This window comes from Scyliorhinus torazame, chromosome 25 (assembly GCF_047496885.1).
Source record: "Scyliorhinus torazame isolate Kashiwa2021f chromosome 25, sScyTor2.1, whole genome shotgun sequence".
NCBI classification, from domain to species: domain Eukaryota; kingdom Metazoa; phylum Chordata; class Chondrichthyes; order Carcharhiniformes; family Scyliorhinidae; genus Scyliorhinus; species Scyliorhinus torazame.
Window position 1 is genome coordinate 13,833,740 of NC_092731.1, and position 19,289 is coordinate 13,853,028.

At 51.6% G+C, this 19,289-nt stretch overlaps 1 protein-coding gene across 1 annotated transcript in view; it reads left to right on the forward strand.

The window, feature by feature from the left end:
* Positions 1-16,640, forward strand: part of ccdc61 (coiled-coil domain containing 61) — a 38,478-nt gene extending 21,838 nt beyond the window's left edge. The window contains 5 exon segments of the mRNA XM_072490053.1: positions 3,507-3,643; positions 5,157-5,235; positions 9,147-9,210; positions 10,810-10,870; positions 12,591-16,640. Of these exon segments, the coding sequence (XP_072346154.1) occupies positions 3,507-3,643; positions 5,157-5,235; positions 9,147-9,210; positions 10,810-10,870; positions 12,591-12,685 (436 nt within the window). The 3' untranslated portion in view covers positions 12,686-16,640.
* The last annotated feature ends 2,649 nt before the right edge of the window (positions 16,641-19,289 follow it).

The window sequence follows — 19,289 nt, forward strand, 5'->3', positions numbered from 1 at the left end:
CTCTCGCTCTCCCTCCGTCTCTCGCTCTCCCTCCGTCTCTCGCTCTCCCTCCGTCTCTCCCTCCGTCTCTCGCTCTCCCTCCGTCTCTCGCTCTCCCTCCGTCTCTCGCTCTCCCTCCGTCTCTCGCTCTCCCTCCGTCTCTCGCTCTCCCTCCGTCTCTCGCTCTCCCTCCGTCTCTCGCTCTCCCTCCGTCTCTCGCTCTCCCTCCGTCTCTCGCTCTCCCTCCGTCTCTCGCTCTCCCTCCGTCTCTCGCTCTCCCTCCGTCTCTCGCTCTCCCTCCGTCTCTCGCTCTCCCTCCGTCTCTCGCTCTCCCTCCGTCTCTCGCTCTCCCTCCGTCTCTCGCTCTCCCTCCGTCTCTCGCTCTCCCTCCGTCTCTCGCTCTCCCTCCGTCTCTCGCTCTCCCTCCGTCTCTCGCTCTCCCTCCGTCTCTCGCTCTCCCTCCGTCTCTCGCTCTCCCTCCGTCTCTCGCTCTCCCTCCGTCTCTCGCTCTCCCTCCGTCTCTCGCTCTCCCTCCGTCTCTCGCTCTCCCTCCGTCTCTCGCTCTCCCTCCGTCTCTCGCTCTCCCTCCGTCTCTCGCTCTCCCTCCGTCTCTCGCTCTCCCTCCGTCTCTCGCTCTCCCTCCGTCTCTCGCTCTCCCTCCGTCTCTCGCTCTCCCTCCGTCTCTCGCTCTCCCTCCGTCTCTCGCTCTCCCTCCGTCTCTCGCTCTCCCTCCGTCTCTCGCTCTCCCTCCGTCTCTCGCTCTCCCTCCGTCTCTCGCTCTCCCTCCGTCTCTCGCTCTCCCTCCGTCTCTCGCTCTCCCTCCGTCTCTCGCTCTCCCTCCGTCTCTCGCTCTCCCTCCGTCTCTCGCTCTCCCTCCGTCTCTCGCTCTCCCTCCGTCTCTCGCTCTCCCTCCGTCTCTCGCTCTCCCTCCGTCTCTCGCTCTCCCTCCGTCTCTCGCTCTCCCTCCGTCTCTCGCTCTCCCTCCGTCTCTCGCTCTCCCTCCGTCTCTCGCTCTCCCTCCGTCTCTCGCTCTCCCTCCGTCTCTCGCTCTCCCTCCGTCTCTCGCTCTCCCTCCGTCTCTCGCTCTCCCTCCGTCTCTCGCTCTCCCTCCGTCTCTCGCTCTCCCTCCGTCTCTCGCTCTCCCTCCGTCTCTCGCTCTCCCTCCGTCTCTCGCTCTCCCTCCGTCTCTCGCTCTCCCTCCGTCTCTCGCTCTCCCTCCGTCTCTCGCTCTCCCTCCGTCTCTCGCTCTCCCTCCGTCTCTCGCTCTCCCTCCGTCTCTCGCTCTCCCTCCGTCTCTCGCTCTCCCTCCGTCTCTCGCTCTCCCTCCGTCTCTCGCTCTCCCTCCGTCTCTCGCTCTCCCTCCGTCTCTCGCTCTCCCTCCGTCTCTCGCTCTCCCTCCGTCTCTCGCTCTCCCTCCGTCTCTCGCTCTCCCTCCGTCTCTCGCTCTCCCTCCGTCTCTCGCTCTCCCTCCGTCTCTCGCTCTCCCTCCGTCTCTCGCTCTCCCTCCGTCTCTCGCTCTCCCTCCGTCTCTCGCTCTCCCTCCGTCTCTCGCTCTCCCTCCGTCTCTCGCTCTCCCTCCGTCTCTCGCTCTCCCTCCGTCTCTCGCTCTCCCTCCGTCTCTCGCTCTCCCTCCGTCTCTCGCTCTCCCTCCGTCTCTCGCTCTCCCTCCGTCTCTCGCTCTCCCTCCGTCTCTCGCTCTCCCTCCGTCTCTCGCTCTCCCTCCGTCTCTCGCTCTCCCTCCGTCTCTCGCTCTCCCTCCGTCTCTCGCTCTCCCTCCGTCTCTCGCTCTCCCTCCGTCTCTCGCTCTCCCTCCGTCTCTCGCTCTCCCTCCGTCTCTCGCTCTCCCTCCGTCTCTCGCTCTCCCTCCGTCTCTCGCTCTCCCTCCGTCTCTCGCTCTCCCTCCGTCTCTCGCTCTCCCTCCGTCTCTCGCTCTCCCTCCGTCTCTCGCTCTCCCTCCGTCTCTCGCTCTCCCTCCGTCTCTCGCTCTCCCTCCGTCTCTCGCTCTCCCTCCGTCTCTCGCTCTCCCTCCGTCTCTCGCTCTCCCTCCGTCTCTCGCTCTCCCTCCGTCTCTCGCTCTCCCTCCGTCTCTCGCTCTCCCTCCGTCTCTCGCTCTCCCTCCGTCTCTCGCTCTCCCTCCGTCTCTCGCTCTCCCTCCGTCTCTCGCTCTCCCTCCGTCTCTCGCTCTCCCTCCGTCTCTCGCTCTCCCTCCGTCTCTCGCTCTCCCTCCGTCTCTCGCTCTCCCTCCGTCTCTCGCTCTCCCTCCGTCTCTCGCTCTCCCTCCGTCTCTCGCTCTCCCTCCGTCTCTCGCTCTCCCTCCGTCTCTCGCTCTCCCTCCGTCTCTCGCTCTCCCTCCGTCTCTCGCTCTCCCTCCGTCTCTCGCTCTCCCTCCGTCTCTCGCTCTCCCTCCGTCTCTCGCTCTCCCTCCGTCTCTCGCTCTCCCTCCGTCTCTCGCTCTCCCTCCGTCTCTCGCTCTCCCTCCGTCTCTCGCTCTCCCTCCGTCTCTCGCTCTCCCTCCGTCTCTCGCTCTCCCTCCGTCTCTCGCTCTCCCTCCGTCTCTCGCTCTCCCTCCGTCTCTCGCTCTCCCTCCGTCTCTCGCTCTCCCTCCGTCTCTCGCTCTCCCTCCGTCTCTCGCTCTCCCTCCGTCTCTCGCTCTCCCTCCGTCTCTCGCTCTCCCTCCGTCTCTCGCTCTCCCTCCGTCTCTCGCTCTCCCTCCGTCTCTCGCTTTCTCTGTCTCTCTCTCTCTGTGTCTCTCTGTCTCTCTCTCTGCGTCTCTCTGTGTCTCTCTGTCTCTCTCTCTGCGTCTCTCTCTCTCTGCGCCTCTCTCTCTCTGCGCCTCTCTCTCTGCGTCTCTCTCTCTCTGCGTCTCTCTCTCTCTGCGTCTCTCTCTCTCTGCGTCTCTCTCTCTCTGCGTCTCTCTCTCTCTGCGTCTCTCTCTCTCTGCGTCTCTCTCTCTCTGCGTCTCTCTCTCTCTGCGTCTCTCTCTCTCTGCGTCTCTCTCTCTCTGCGTCTCTCTCTCTCTGCGTCTCTCTCTCTCTGCGTCTCTCTCTCTCTCTCTGCGTCTCTCTCTCTCTCTGCGTCTCTCTCTCTGCGTCTCTCTCTCTGCGTCTCTCTCTCTCTGCGTCTCTCTCTCTCTCTCTCTCCGTCTCTCTCTCTCTCTCTGCGTCTCTCTCTCTCTCTCTCTGCGTCTCTCTCTCTCTCTCTCTGCGTCTCTCTCTCTCTCTCTCTGCGTCTCTCTCGCCCTGCGCCCCTCGCCCCTCGCCCTGCGCCCCTCGCCCTGCGCCCCTCGCCCTGCGCCCCTCGCCCTGCGCCCCTCGCCCTGTGCCCCCACCCTGCGCCCCTCGCCCTGCGCCCCTCGCCCTGCGCCCCTCGCCCTGCGCCCCTCGCCCTGCGCCCCTCGCCCTGCGCCCCTCGCCCTGCGCCCCTCGCCCTGCGCCCCTCGCCCTGCGCCCCTCGCCCTGCGCCCTGCGCCCCTCGCCCTGTGACTCTCGCCCTGTGACTCTCTCCCTCTCGCTATCTCTCACATGCAGTTTGAAGAAGATCCACCGGACCATGAACTCTCTGACCAACGAGGAACGAGGCCGGTCGAAATCCAGAAACTGCTCCCGCGAAGGCAGTGCTGGGAAGATACAATCGAGCAACCGAACCCGCGGTCGGAGCTCATCAGGTAGGGGTTGGGGTGGGTCACACTTGGGGATGAGCCGGCAATCCATGCACTGGGAAGAATGTCAGACAATTTTCCTACTTAACCAAAGTAGAATTCATGAAGAGTGGAGAATGTCAATGGTATGATAATTTTATTTAGATATGTGGATGAAGGGCATTTTCTTAAGTACTTGGAGCACCTATAAAGAGAGACTGCTGGGACACTGGTAGGAAACAGACGTATGTAATTCGGATTCTGTGAATAAATCTATTATCAAGAAAAGTATTAGTGACTAATTTCATACTTCACCAACTAAAGTAATTCTTAAGGGAAGGTTGAGAAATCTGTCGCCATTCCTAACTCATTTGATAGAGTTCTTGTGTCTCTTTCTTTTAAAAAAAATATAATCAAAGGGCCACCTCAAATTCATCAATAATGCAACCGCAATACGACAAGGGCAGCACGGTAGCATTGTGGATAGCATAATTGCTTCACAGCTCCAGGGTCCCAGGTTCGATTCCGGCTTGGGTCACTGTCTGTGCGGAGTCTGCACATCCTCCCCGTGTCTGCGTGTGTTTCCCCCGGGTGCTCCGGTTTCCTCCCACAGTCCAAAGATGTGCAGGTTAGGTGGATTGGCCATGATAAATTGCCCTAAGTGTTGGGTGGGGTTACTGGGTTATGGGGATAGGGTGGAGGTGTTGATCTTGGGTAGGGTGCTCTTTCCAAGAGCCGGTGCAGTCTCGATGGGCCGAATGGCCTCCTTCTGCACTGTAAATTCTATGTTAATACGACAAAAGAACCTCATTATGCGATCAACAATGGAGAAGGGTGAAATTCTGGTCGGGGGTCGTAGAGGTTTGCTGAATAATTGAGAGATACAAATGGACGTTAAACATTACACGAGTATCCCTTTCCTGACGAAGTGTGTGGTGCAGTCTACCCTATCATCTCTAGTACGCACAAATTGTTGAGATAACAAACTGATTAACAACCTGTCAAAGTTGCCGATGACCTTAAAACATGCAGAACAGGCTGCAGGAAGTGTCTGAGGAAAGGTTAGAGGATTAAGTTCCTCGAACTTTGGAGAAAACTGAGAGAGAGTCACCTGATGATGCAGGTAAAATACAAAACGGGTGCAGAGTAAAATCAACCCAATATATTACTTAAAAACACAAAGGAGGGAGCGGCAATCAGCCAGATCCTGGATTTTGGGTGGGCTGAGGGGTGTTTATCTAGTCTCTCGGTATCCATGGAAAGGTAGACGGTCTTGGATTCTGAGAGAAGATAATCCTTGGGATATTCCTCTGGAGGTGGAGGGGTGATGGGTTATTGGGGGGTAGGTGGGATGCAGGTTTGAGGTTACTATGAGATCAATCGTGATCTTATTAAATGGTGGAGCAGGCCCGAGGGGCTGAATGGCCTCCTTCTGCCCTTTGTTCGTAAGGAGGTTGCCCCTGCAGCCTCTGCCAAGTTAAGGGGTGGGTTCTCACATGTCCTCTGGGATGCGACTCACCTCGTTACATCTCTTCCGCAGCGGAATTTCGCCAGAGCAGATTCTCCTCAGCAAGCTCGGCCAGTGACTTTGAAGACAGCAGAGGACACGCCAAATCCAGGTAGACATTTGACGCAAAGTGTGCAGTGTTGCCAGAGCCTGTGTTTAGTGAATTGGTTGTAACACACTGTCCGATGTGCTGCTTGTGAGGTTTGTATATTCTTCCGAAATTGTTTCCACCGTGAGGACTTGAGATGTCAGAGCAGGAGGGGGCCATCCCGGCCCCTCAAGTTTTCACAGGCACTCATTAAGATCGTGACTGATCTGATGTGGTCCTTTTCCTCTCTGTGCCCCATAACCCTTTACTCCCTTGTCGATCAAAAATCTTCCTGCCTCAACCTTGGAAGATATTCAGTGACCCAGCCCTCCACTGCTCTCTGGGGTTGAGAATTCCACATACTATCAGATCTCTGAGAGAAAAACCTCATCCCCATCGTAACTGGGAATCCTCTTTAAACTCTACCTCCTAGTTCTAGATCGCCCCCAAAAGAGGAAACATCCTTTTCAGCATCAACCCTATCAAACTCCCTCAGGTCCTGTACACTTCAACAAGATCACCTCCTCTCCAAACTTCTTACTTTCTTACTCTTCAAACATATAGAACATTACGGCGCAGTACAGGCCCTTCGGCCCTCGATGTTGCGCCGACCTGTGAAACCACTCTAAAGCCCATCTGCTCTATTCCCTTATCATCCATATGTTTATCCAATGACCATATAAATGCCCTTAATGTTGACGAGTCCACTACTGTTGCAGGCAGGGCATTCCACGCCCAAACTATTCTCTGAGTAAAGAACCTACCTCTGACATCTGTCCTATATCTATCTCCCCTCAATTTAAAGCTATGTCCCCTCGTGCTAGACATCACCATCCGAGGAAAAAGGCTCTCACTGTCCACCCTATCCAATCCTCTGATCATCTCGTATGCCTCAATTAAGTCACCTCTTAACCACCTTCTCTCGAACGAAAACAGCCTCAAGTCCCTCAGCCTTCCCTCAGAAGATCTTTCTCCCCCCCCCCCCCCCCCCCCCCCCATACCAGGCAACATCCTGGTAAATCTCCTCTGCACCCTTTCCAATGCTTCCACATCCTGCTGTACAAAACTCTGGTGCGGCCGCATTTGGAGTATTGCGTGCAATTCTGGTCGCCGCATTATAGGAAGGATGTGGAAGCATTGGAAAAGGTGCAGAGGAGATTTACCAGAATGTTGCCTGGTATGGAGGGAAGATCTTATGAGGAAAGGCTGAGGGACCTAAGGCTGTTTTCATTAGAGTGAAGAAGGTTAAGAGGTGACTTAATTGAGGCATACAAGATGATCAGAGGATTGGATAGGGTGGACAGTGAGAGCCTTTTTCCTCAGATGGTGACATAGCATGGCACGAGGGGACATAGCTTTAAATTGAGGGGAGATAGATACAAGACAGATGTCAGAGATAGGTTCTTTACTCGGAGAGTAGTAAGGCCGTGGAATACCCTGCCTGCAACAGTAGTGGACTCGCCAACACTAAGGGCATTCAAGTGGTCATTGGATAGACATATGGCCGATAAGGGAATAGTGTAGATGGGCTTTAGAGTGGTTTCACAGGTCGACGCAACATCGAGGGCCGAAGGGCCTGTACTGCGCTGTAATGTTCTATGTTCCTATAATGCGGCGACCAGAACTGCACGCAATACTCCAAATGCGGCCGCACCAGAGTTTTGTACAGCTGCAACATGACCTCATGGCTCCGAAACTCAATCCCTCTACCAATCAAAGCTAACACACCGTACGCCTTCTTAACAACCCTATCAACCTGGGTGGCAACTTTCAGGGCTCTATGTACATGGACACCGAGATCTTTCTGCTCATCCACACTACCAAGAATCTTACCATTAGCCCAGTACTCTGTCTTCCTGTTATGGCACAGCACTGGTTTTGTGAATTGTACTGCACGTTTTTCCCCCTACCCCAACTTTTTGTTTTTGTTTTATAAATTTGAGAGTACCCAATTCATTGTTTCCAATTAAGGGGCAATTTAGTGTTGCCAATTCACCTACCCTGCACATTTTTGGGTTGTGGGGGCGAAACCCACGCAGACACGGGGAGAATGTGCAAACTCCACACGGACAGTGACTCAGAGCCGGGATCGAACCTGGGACCTCGGCGCCATGAGGCAGCAGCGCTAACCCACTGCGCCACCGTGCTGCCCTCCCTACCCCAATTTAACTGGGTATGGTTCGCCAGTTTCATCCTGAAACCCTAGTGACAGCGGTACAAGATCTGGATACGTTTATGTTGCAGAGAACTCTCCGCTCTTCATTTAGTAGCCACTGGATCTCGCACGTCTACCCAAAAGGGCAAACAGAGCCCCGTTCTAACCTTTCTTATGCAAGCCAGCAACCTCCCTAACTGTTTCGCTCCCTCGGTGCCAAACGCAGCCTGGCTTTTGTGAGGCTTGAACCCAAATCCTTTTTTAAAAATAAATTTACAGTACCCAATTCTTTTTTTTTTCAATTAGGGGGCAATTTAGTGTGGCCAATCCACCAACACTGCACATCTTTTGGGTTGTGGGGGTCAGACCCACACAGACATGGGGAGAATGTGCAAACTCCACACGGACAGTGACCCGAGGCCATGATCGAACCACTAATAAATGTGCCACCGTGCTGCCCCCTGAACCCAGATTCTTGTAGCACACTCGTTCCTGAGAGACACATGCGAGGTTGTGCCATCCTGATGTTCCACATTGGCCAATTCTCTATTCTTGTGGATATTCTAACCATATCGACGACCACAGGCGGCACGGTCGCGCAGTGGTTAGCACTGCAGTCTCACGGCGCTGAGGACTTGCGTTCGATCCCAGCCCCGGGTTACTGTCCGTGTGGAGTTTGCACATTCTCCCCATGTCTGCGTGCGTCTCACCCACAGAACCCAAAGATGTGCGGGGTAGGTGGATTAGCCACGCTGAATTGCCCCTTAATTGGAATTTAAAAAATATATATATCTACAATCTCAATCAGAAGTCTGTACTGAAATGCCAGTATCCCAATGGTTGGCAGGACCACATTGAATAAGTCTCGCACACAACCTGCCTCGCGATATGTCTTCCACCTTTAGAAAACTTGCCTGTGAACCTAAATTTTTTTTAAAAATTAGACCCATTACAGATAGCTTGCAAATGGAAATTGGATATATATATATTTTCTAAACCTGTAGGATTATGATGAGAGATGGGGGAAAGGGAATAATTGGGTAGCTCATTCAAAAATGATGGGCTGAATGGCCTCCTTCTGCCTACATGATTCTAGGTGCCTTGTGTTAAGTTCTAGGTTTGTGTAGTTAGCTGGCTGGTCCAGATTAATTTCACCGCTCTGCTCACTGCAAGGTACACACCGTACAGACCAGCAGGTGATTCACCGCTCAGCACAGTGCAAGGTACACACAGTGCAGACCAGCAGGTGATTCACCGCTCAGCACAGTGCAAGGTACACACAGTGCAGACCAGCAGGTGATTCACCGCTCAGCACACTGCAAGGTACACACAGTACAGACCAGAAGGTGATTCACCGCTCAGCACACTGTAAGGTACACACAGTACAGACCAGCAGGTGATTCACCGCTCAGCACACTGCAAGGTACACACAGTGCATACCAGCAGGTGATTCACCGCTCAGCACACTAAGGTACACACAGTGCAGACCAGCAGGTGATTCACCGCTCAGCACACTGCAAGGTACACACAGTACAGACCAGAAGGTGATTCACCCCTCAGCACACTGTAAGGTACACACAGTGCAGACCAGCAGGTGATTCACTGCTCAGCACACTGTAAGGTACACACAGTACAGACCAGAAGGTGATGGATTTAATCGCTGAGTCTTGTTGACGTTTTGCTGATAACCAGTGCAATATTTAATGAGTTTAAAAGAAAAATATTCTTATTTTTTACCACCCCACGATCAACCCCTTCTTTTCGCCTTGGCACACAACAGATTGCAGAGGAGCAGGAAACCTAAACGGCCATTGGGATTGGCTGCATGGAGCAGTCCGAACTTGGTGAGTAAGTCCACGGGAATCTGGATTCCCCCTTGCTGCTTACTCTGATTTTAGTTCAAGAATTTCCCTCTGACCACACCGCGCGTTTTCCGATCTCTCGGTACATGCCAAAGCACTTCACAACTCCTCAAGTAGCTTTCTGATGCGATCGCGGTTTTAATGTCAGAAACGGGGGTGACCGCTTTGCACACAGCAAGATCCCACAAACAACAATGCAGTGATGACCAGGTCATTTGTTTATAATGATCCCTGGTGATGATTTGCCTTGGGAGGCGCAGTTGTAAGTTCCATCTCCCATCTCTCTCTCATCCATTTCCCACCTCTAAACCTAAAAGATTGGGGAATGAATGGGAATGCCCGTCTCGGGAAGGTTTTGGGAGCAGATTCAGTAGTTGCGGTCAAAGGGGGAACTGCTGAAATACTCGAAAGGAATGAGTTTGCTGGCCAAATGGGATTAGTTAGTTAGTTCTTTCAAAGAACTGGGATGGTGGGTATTCCGGTGGCGTAATATGGTGGGAAGCAGCACACAAGGTGGCTCCCGCTGGACTTTTTTCCCCCCTTTCTTAGTATTTACTCTCGAAATCCCATATGGTTATTGTAATAGAGACCTTGTTTGACTGAACACTAAGGGTAATTTATCACGGCCAATCAACCTAACCTGCACATCATTGGACTGTGGGAGGAAACCGGAGCACCCGGAGGAAACCCACGTAGACACGGGGAGAATGTGCAGACTCCGCACAGACAGTGACCCAAGGCTGGAATTGAACCCGGGTCCCTGGCGCTATGGGGCGGCATGGTAGCACAGTGGTTAGCATTGTTGCTTCACAGCGCCAGGGTCCCAGGTTCGATTCCCAGCTTGGGTCACAGTCTGTGTGGAGTCTGCACTTTCTCCCCGTGTCTGCGCGGGTTTCCTCTGGGTGCTCCGGTTTCCTCCCACAAGTCCCGAAAGAGGTGCTTGTTAGGTGAATTGGACATTCTGAATTCTCCCTCCGTGTATCCGAACAGGCGCCGGAGTGTGGCGACCAGGGGATTTTCACAGTAACTTCATTGCGGTGTTAATGTAAGTCTACTTGTGACAATAATTTTTTTTTTTTTAATTTAGAGTACCCAATTCATTTTTTCCAACTAACGGGCAATTTAGCGTGGCCAATCCACCTACCCTGCACATCTTTGGGTTGTGGGGGCGAAACCCACGCAAACACGGGGAGAATGCGCAAACTCCACACGGACAGTGACCCAGAGCCAGGATCGAACCTGGGACCTTGGCGCCAATGAGGCAGCAATGAAATGAAATGAAAAATGAAAATCGCTTATTGTCACAAGTAGGCTTCAAATGAAGTTACTGTGAAAAGCCCCTAGTCGCCACTATCCGGCACCTGTTCGGGGAGGCGGGTACGGGAATTGAACCGTGCTGCTGGCCTGTCTTGGTCTGCTTTCAAAGCCAGCGATTTAGCCCTGTGCTAAATCAGCCCCTAACCTCTGCCACTGTGATGCCCATGTGTGACAATAATAAAGATTATTATTATAACCACCGTGCCGCCCTTCTGTGCTTTGTGATCCTATGAAATCTCAACCTCCTTGTTCTGTTTCTCCCAGCCACAGAGGAAGCCAAAACCGAGGAAACATTTAGCCAGCACACCGACTAAGCAAAACAAAGGTAAGCGTGTGGTTCTGTACAATTAAATAGTTCCTTCCACTAACCAATGTTGGGGCCCCAGGCAGCTGAAGTCATGGCCCCCAATGAGGCACCAGTTAAAATCGAGAATTAGAGGAGCGCAGATATTTAGGAGGGTTGAGGGGCTGGAGGAGATTTCGGAGCTCGGGAGGGGACGAGGCCCTAGAGGGATTTAAAAAAAAAAAAAAAACAAGGATGAGAATTTTACAATCACGGCAATGTTGACCAGAAGGTGTGGAGGAAGGTTTCAGTAGCAGGTGAGTGGAGACAGGAGAAAAGACAGTGGATGTTACGGAAGAGAAGAAAAAGGAGGCCTTGTTGATGGGGCAAATCAGAAGCTCGAATCTGGTTCAAACATGACTGGCAGCAAGGTTGCAATCTCAGACAGTTGCCAAGGAGAGGGTCAGAGTGGGTTGTGAGGGAACGGAAGTCGGAGCAGCGACAGATTCTTCAGATGTTTTCCCAATAGTTAATTAGTGGAAATTTCTGACACCTCCAGTTCCGGATTTTGATTAAACCGCCTGATAATTTAGCAAGTTGACGAGTCAAGAGGATGATGCTGGGTGGCACCGGTCTACGTGTGAAAAAGAAGGTTGTGCTAATGGGAGATGCTGCCAAGGGACACAAAGTAGGTCAGAGATAGGGTGGGGGAGGGGGGCGGCATATGTAAGATGCTTGGGAGACACCAGAACAGAAGGGGAGGGGGGGGGGGGGGGGGGGGGGGGGGGAGAGCATGTGGGGAGCCACCAAATCATTAAAAAAAAAACATTATTCATTATTTTATTTTATAAATTTAGAGTACCCAATTCATTTTTTTCCAATGAAGGGGCAATTTAGCGTGGCCAATTCACCTACCCTGCACATCTTTGGGTTGTGGGAGCGAAACCCACGCAAACACGGGGAGAATGTGCAAACTCCGACAGAATGCACATCGACAGTGCCCCAGAGCCGGGATCGAACCCGGGAGGGAGCCCCCAAATCACGACTAAGGATGTGACTGCCTGCCTGGGTGGTGGTACCTAGCTCGTTCGAGCTGGGTGATGCTGCGATGTGGCTGAGAGATACTGGCTTTGTGTGTCCTGAACCCCTGATCTCGACCTAACTGCTGGCTGAGATACTGGTCAGAGGGAGCGAGTGTCGGAGAGGAGGAGTCATAATAATAATAACCTTTTATTTATTGATTTATTTTCCTGAAATTTTAGAGTACCCAATTCATTTTTTTCCAATTAAGGGGCAATTTAGCGTGGCCAATTCACCTACCCTGCACATCTTTGGGTTGTGGGGGCGAAACCCACGCAAACACGGGGAGAATGTGCAAACTCCACACGGACAGTGACCCAGAGCCGGGATTGAACCTGGGGCCTCGGCGCCATGATGCAGCAGGGCTAACCCACTGCGCCACCGTGCTGCCCTATAATAACCTTTTATTGTCTCAAGTATTAAATTACTGTGCAAAGCCCCTAGTCGCCACATTCCGGCGCCTATTCAGGGAGGCCGATACGGGAATTGAACCCGCGCTGCTGGCCTTGTTCTGCATCACAAACCACCTGTCTAGCCCACTGAGCTAAATCAGCTTTTTATCTGGTTGGGGCAGAAGCTGCACAGCTCAGCAAGAGGAGGAGCTGAACAGCTTTTGTGTGCCCTGACAGCAAGTTGGATTTCTCTCAAAATGCATGAAAATTATATTTCTTTTCCCTTCCAGAAAATTATTTGGACTCGTGCGACCTTTCCGAAATCGATGCCAGGCTCAACGCGTTGCAGGAGTACATGGAGAAGCTGGGCGCACGGGCTGAGTGAGTGAGGCGGCAAATCCTCCAGCCGGGGAGGGGAGGAAGGTGCCACGGCCACGTGGGTGAAGAACAACCAGCCCTCGGCGATCCGCGTGGCACAGATCAAAATCATCACCGCCCGCGCGGACTAAACAAGGCTTCCTTCTCTTGAACTGGGCAAAAGAACGGTGCATCTTTATTTGTTTACCGTAAATGGGAAGATTGGGTTCAAATTGGCGAACATTTTGCGTCCTGTGTCACCTTTGTGCGGCTGTTACACTATTAGGCGAACCAAGTGTGCGCACAGTTACTGACCATGACTCTGCCTAAACGCAGCGAGAACGATCAATGCGGATTATCTACCATGTGTCGGGAGAGGGCGTGGGCCGAGTGTGACCAATATTTAGAGAGTTGAGAGATCAGGACCAGCGGTTGGTGAAAACCGCCTCCCAGTGCTGCTCACGTTAATACGGGCTGTGATTCTTCCCCGTGTGCTGTGTTCAGTACAATATCGCGAGTGTGGAATTATCGAGCGCTAGATTCCCTGGGTATGAGCCCCCACACCACATGAGCACAGGCCTTCAAGCCTTTCAGTGCAAAGGCACCCATGACTGTCCACTCAATGAAATGTCACAGAACAAAAGGGAGTCGGCCATTCATCCCCTCATTGAGATCTTGGCTGATTTCTAACCAAACTCCGTATACCTGTATTTTGCCCCATATCCATTAATACCTCAGCTTAGCAAAAATAAGTCTCTACGGTTTCAGATTAAACAATTGATCTAGCTCGCACCGGTTGCCTTTTGCAGAAGAGTTCTAAACCTCTGCCAACCATGACCGCCCCCTTCGCCGTTTGTTCCTTTGCATCTTTGTTATTTAACCTCGCCCCCCCATCCCAGACCTTCAACCTGCTCCTTTCGACAACCTAAAACCCTTCATGTTGCTACCTCCCTGCAGCGCCACAGGAGAGTCATGTGACCTGTGACGTCAATGCTTGTTACTCTCTGCGCAGATGCTGCCGGACCTGCTGAATTTTACCAGCACCTTTGTTTCTAACCGTGTCACAATTTGTCTGCAGAAGTATTTCCTAATTGTACCGTTGAGCGATCCGAAGCCATATTGCAAAACGAAGGCCGGATAGTACGACGATAAAAAGACTTTGCATTCCCAATTAATTTGCTTTGCAAGGTTATTATGAGTGAAGGCCATTTGGCCCAAATAATTGCGATGCCTGTATTTTGGCAGCTAATTATTTTTGGAATGTTCCCAGATTGTTCCCCCGTCTCCCCTCGATATCTAGACGTTCATTCCATGTGCGCGTCATTCTGAGGAATTCCCTAATATAGCAAAATTTACATTCGAGCAACATCCGCCAGTGTCTCTGAGATACTGCTGCAGTGATTTTAGTACCCTTTGGCATTTACCTTTTTATATTCCCTTCAACTTTCTTTGTAAGATTATCATACAAATCCTTCCAGTCAACCCAGATCTTTGACTCTATAAGGATCAGCTACACGTCTATCCTCTCTGCTGCCTCCAGCCCTTAAATACAAGAACGGGGGGGAAAAGGAGCAGGAATAGGCCATTCGTCTCATCGAGCCAGCTTCCCCAGTCATAGATCATAGAATTTACAGTGCAGAAGGAGGCCATTGGGCCCATCTGGTCTGCACCAGCCCTTGGAAAGAGCACCTCACTTAAGCCCACACTTCCATCCTATCCCTGTAACCGTACCCAACCTTTTTGGATACTGAGGGCAATTTAGCATGGCCAATCCACCTCACCTGCACATCTTTGGACTGTGGGAGGAAACCCACGCAGACACAGGGAAAATGTGCAGATTCCACACAGTGACCCAAGCCTGGAATCGAACCTGGGACCCTGGAGACACGAAGCAACTGTGCTACCGTGCCGCTCACGGCATGATCATGGCTGATCTGGTCTTCAACTCCACGTTACCGCCCGCTCCCCACAGTCCTTAATTCGCTGAGACACCAAAGATCTGTTTATCCCACAGCCTTCAATGTTTTCAACGAGAAAGCGACCACAACCGTCCGGGATTGAGAATTCCAACCCCTTTCAGTGAAGCAATGTTTCCTTTGTGTAGCAGTGACCAGAACTGTGTATTCCAGGTGCAGTCTGGCCAGTTACTGCACACTGACCGCCTTGATTCACGTCATATTTTAAACCTGTGTTTTATTCACACTTTAAAAAATTATTTTGAGATGAGCGTTAATGAATTGAGAGGTAGGGCGACACGGTGGCGCAGTGGGTTAGCCCTGCTGCCTCACGGCGCCGAGGTCCCAGGTTCGATCCTGGCTCTGGGTCACTGTCCGTGTGGAGTTTGCACATTCTCCCCGCGTTTGCGTGGGTTTCGCCCCCACAACCCAAAAATGTGCAGGGTAGGTGGATTGGCCACGCTAAATTGCCCCTTAATTGAAAAAAAATGAATTGGGTACTCTAAATTTTTTATTTTTTAAAAATGAATTGAGAGGTACAGGCTGGGCCTTATTCAGGAGCAAAACGTACGAGTGGGAAGACTGAGCTCGTCCTGTGAAAATCTTGTTCTTAAAGATGTTTTGGGGTGGGAGTTTGGGAGGAGATGTGTCGAGGGCAAGATGCCTGGATTTAAAAAAGTAAATAAATTTAGAGTGCCCAATTCATTTTTTCCAATTAAGGGGCAATTTAGCGTGGCCAATCCACCTAGACGGCACATCTTTGGGTTGTGGGGGCAAAACCCACACAAACACTGGGAGTATGTGCAAACTCCACATGGACAGTGACGCAGAGCCGGGATCGAACCTGGGACCTCGGCGCCGTGAGGCAGCAGTGCTAACCACTGCACCACCATTCTGGTGCCAATAGATCATCCGACTTCGGGCAGCATTAGCGATTCGTAAGTCCAAGTGCTTAAATCCCCACCGCTGGGTTCAGTCCTTCAAACCTTGTATCTGATTAGCTTGAGGGAACCACCCAATGAATTTCCATTTGAAGATCCTCTTTTATTTTAACTTTTGTGTGTGGGTTCAGGTGAGCTCAGTACCAGTCAGTCTGTGCGTCATTCACAGAGTCCCCGCTCACTCACGCAGCACTACTGATAGCAGTGGAGGCCTTTTAATGCTAATCGCTCGGTTTGACCTGTTCCTCACTGGTCTGATTTGGATAGCGAGGTGCAACTTTATCTCTTATCTGCGTGTGTGAACAACTCTGTAACCTTATGGTTGTAGTTCTCCTAATCTTGAAGCAGGAAACGATACTGTCGATTTGGTATATGGTGAACATGCTCAACAACTGAGTCAGCATCGGAGGTTAACATTGTGCCTGGGGCGTGATAATTCATTTTCAGATGCCTTTACGATCAAACTTGGGAGCGTTCGCATTACTTTTGTTTAAAGAAACAACCCACTTCCAGTTTTCACCAAGGTAACCTTTGGATTTAACTGGAATGTAACAATACTGTGGCTGGATAACTAGTGAACGAAAGTGAGAGGTGGGCTGTGTTTATTTTATTTGTGATGAACACCAAGGCAGCCTTTGATTCCGCTCCTAAACCTTAACCCTCCGCCCGATTGTACAGTCAGGAGCGGGAGCTGTTCAGGCGGCTGCACTTTACTGAGATAAAAGCAAATTACTGCGGATGCTGGAATCTGAAACAGGGAACGCTGGAGAGTCTCAGCAGGTCTGACAGCATCTGTGGGGAGAGCTAACGTTTCGAGTCTGGACGACTGTGCGACGGAGCCATCCAGACTCCACGTTAGCTCCCTTCTCTCCCCACAGACGCCGCCAGATCTGCTGAGATTGTCCAGCGCTCTATTTTCGCTGCAATCTACCGTTGCCTTGCACCGCAGCTCTGTCTGGTGTCGCTACCGTGACAGCCGTGGCTTTGTATAATCTGAAGTTTTAACCACAGATGACATGTCAATAGATTTTATTTGTATCAATTTTACAATAATTTTGTAAATAAATCTTTTAGTACAACAAAATAAGCTCGTCTGTCATTAAAGCAACAAAAAAAAATATATCACATCGCTGTGCTGAGTACACACATTACCCACACACTGACTTCAACCACACTGGCATTTTGCACATATACTTTGCCATCTTGGAGAGAGCAGAGATTGTCAGGAAGAGACGGATGGAGAAGCGGAAGAGACTCTTATTGATACACTGTTGATGGCGTAATACTGTTAGTTCAGCAACAGAGGTAGATTCAACCAAACAATTTAAATGATAATCAGAATTGGGTATTACCATCCTTGAAGTCTTCCTGCGCTTGGTGGATTTAACACCAATTTGAAGCCTCGACAGCGGCCCAGTCACTCAACTCGGGGAAAGGGAAGGGACCAAAACTCAGCTACAAAATAAGGTGGGCACGGGGAGAACGTGCAGACTCCGCAGTGACCCAAGCCGGAATCGAACCTGAGACCCTGTGAAGCAACAATGCTAACCACTGTCACACCGTGCTGCACCCAGGAGGGAGGAAAGAAATCTTGCCCTTTATAAGGGCGGCACGGTGGTTAGCACTGCTGTCTCAAGGCGCCGGGGACCCGGATTCGATGCCCTGTTGGGTCAGTGTGCGGAGTCTGCACGTTCTCCCAAATCTGCGTAGGTTTCCTCCCAGTCCAAAGATGTGTAGGTTAGGTGGACTCATTGCATAATCAATGCGCCGGGATAGGGTGGGGGAGTGAGTCTAGGTTGAGTGCTCTTTCAGAGGGTTAGTGCAGACTCGATGGGCCGAATGGCCTTCTGCACTGTAGGGATTCTTTGAGCTCTGTATATTGTCTTTCATGACACCCTTACAGCCACTGAAATGCCTCTGAAGTTGAGGCACTTTTGTAATGTCAGAGACCCAGCAGTCAATTAGTGCAGGGCGAGATTCCACAAGGAACAGGGTTACTGATGAGGTGAGATAGAGGAAGCTTGTACGGAATGCCAGCCTGGACCACTAGTTGAACCGAAGGACCCGTTACAGTGTAATTTTCCAAAGGAACCTGTGATGGGAGTTTTACTTGATCCATTCTTGCCCCTTTCTGTCACTGACACAATTTTGGCTGCATCAAGATCATTCATTTCCCCAAATATGATGCAGCTTCTGCCTCAAGCTCCCAACAGAAAAAGTGCTCTAGCTGCTCCGAAACCAGAACAGACACTACCCCCAAACCATGACCAGGCTTGCAATGAGAAAAGAATAAACATTTGTACCACTTCCCCCACCCAGTCTAGGTGCAAGTGCAAAACTTTAAAAAAATACATATATTTTGCATTCGGGCCGATTATTAAAAGCGCAGCCAGGCACATGGAGCTTTAATAATCAGTCGTGGGGACAACATAGAACATAGAGTGCAGGAGGAGGCCATTCGGCCCATCGAGTCTGCACCAACCCACTTAAGCCCCCACTTCCACCCTATCCCCGTAACCCAATAACCCTTCCTAACCCTTTTGGATACCAAGGGCAATTTATCATGGCCAATCCACCTAACCTGCACGTCTTTGGACTGTGGGAAGAAACCGGAGCACCCGGAGGAAACCCACGCAGACACGGGGAGAACGTGCAGACTCCGCACAGTGACCCAGCGGGGAATCAAACCTGGGACCCTGCCGCTGTGAAGCCACAGTGCTAACCACTGTGCTACCGTGTTGCCCTGTGAGGTCCATCCAATTTGGCATTGAATAGAAGGATCTTTTACAAAATAATTCTCCTCCGTTTCACTCACCCGAAATTCCACCCAGAGGTGCATGTCTGCAAAGCAACCGAACAAACACCCAGCTCACCCACTGCTAGGTTTTCTGCACTTTCCACCGACCAATTAATTATCTACTTCCCGACAAGGATCTGATGCAGGATTGGCCAAACAGTTCGGTGGAAGGGAAGACAGAATTAGCATCTTGAACGGACGTGTGTGAAACATTTCGGATGGATCAGCCCAACTTTTTCGAGATACATATCACTGACAAACTTGCAATTGGATATACTTGTGATAAATAAAACTGCAGGGTTACAGTGAAAGGGGGTGGGCTGAAGAATGGAACTGATTGAATAGCTCGTTCAAGAACAGTGGGCTCAATGGCTTCCTGTGTTGTATAATTCGAGCTGCTCTGTCATGTTCCAGGTTGGTGGCTGGGTGCTACAGATTCTTTTGACCGCTCAATGCTCTTCAAGGCACAGGCAGGAAGGTTGACCAGATTTATTCAGAGGTTTAGTTGATAAACTAGATTGCACTGGGGTTAAAGGGAAAATATTCCTGCCTCCGCCTTCCCACGACAGATTGCTGATGGCGGAAAACCCACGGGGCCTTTGGGATTGGCTTCCAGGAGCAGTCTGGGCTTAGGTAAGTGGATCCGCGATTCATGGGGAAAAAAACGGATCCAGCAGCCTCCAGCCCCTGCTGTGGCTGAGGTCGGTGCAGTCGCCTCCAGGGCTGACGTTCCGACGCGAACAGAACTTGCCAGAGAATAAAGGTGTATGTTTGCCCGTAATCCTGTGCCAGCCTTCAGAAGCGGCTGGCTACCTTTCCAGATGTTCCAGAACCGTTAAGCTCCCGTTACCATAACGCCACATTCTTTACAACTGATAGAGGCTCCTCTCAATAGCAACACGGCCGTGAAAACGTTTTTGAGACCTCTGGATAGCAAGT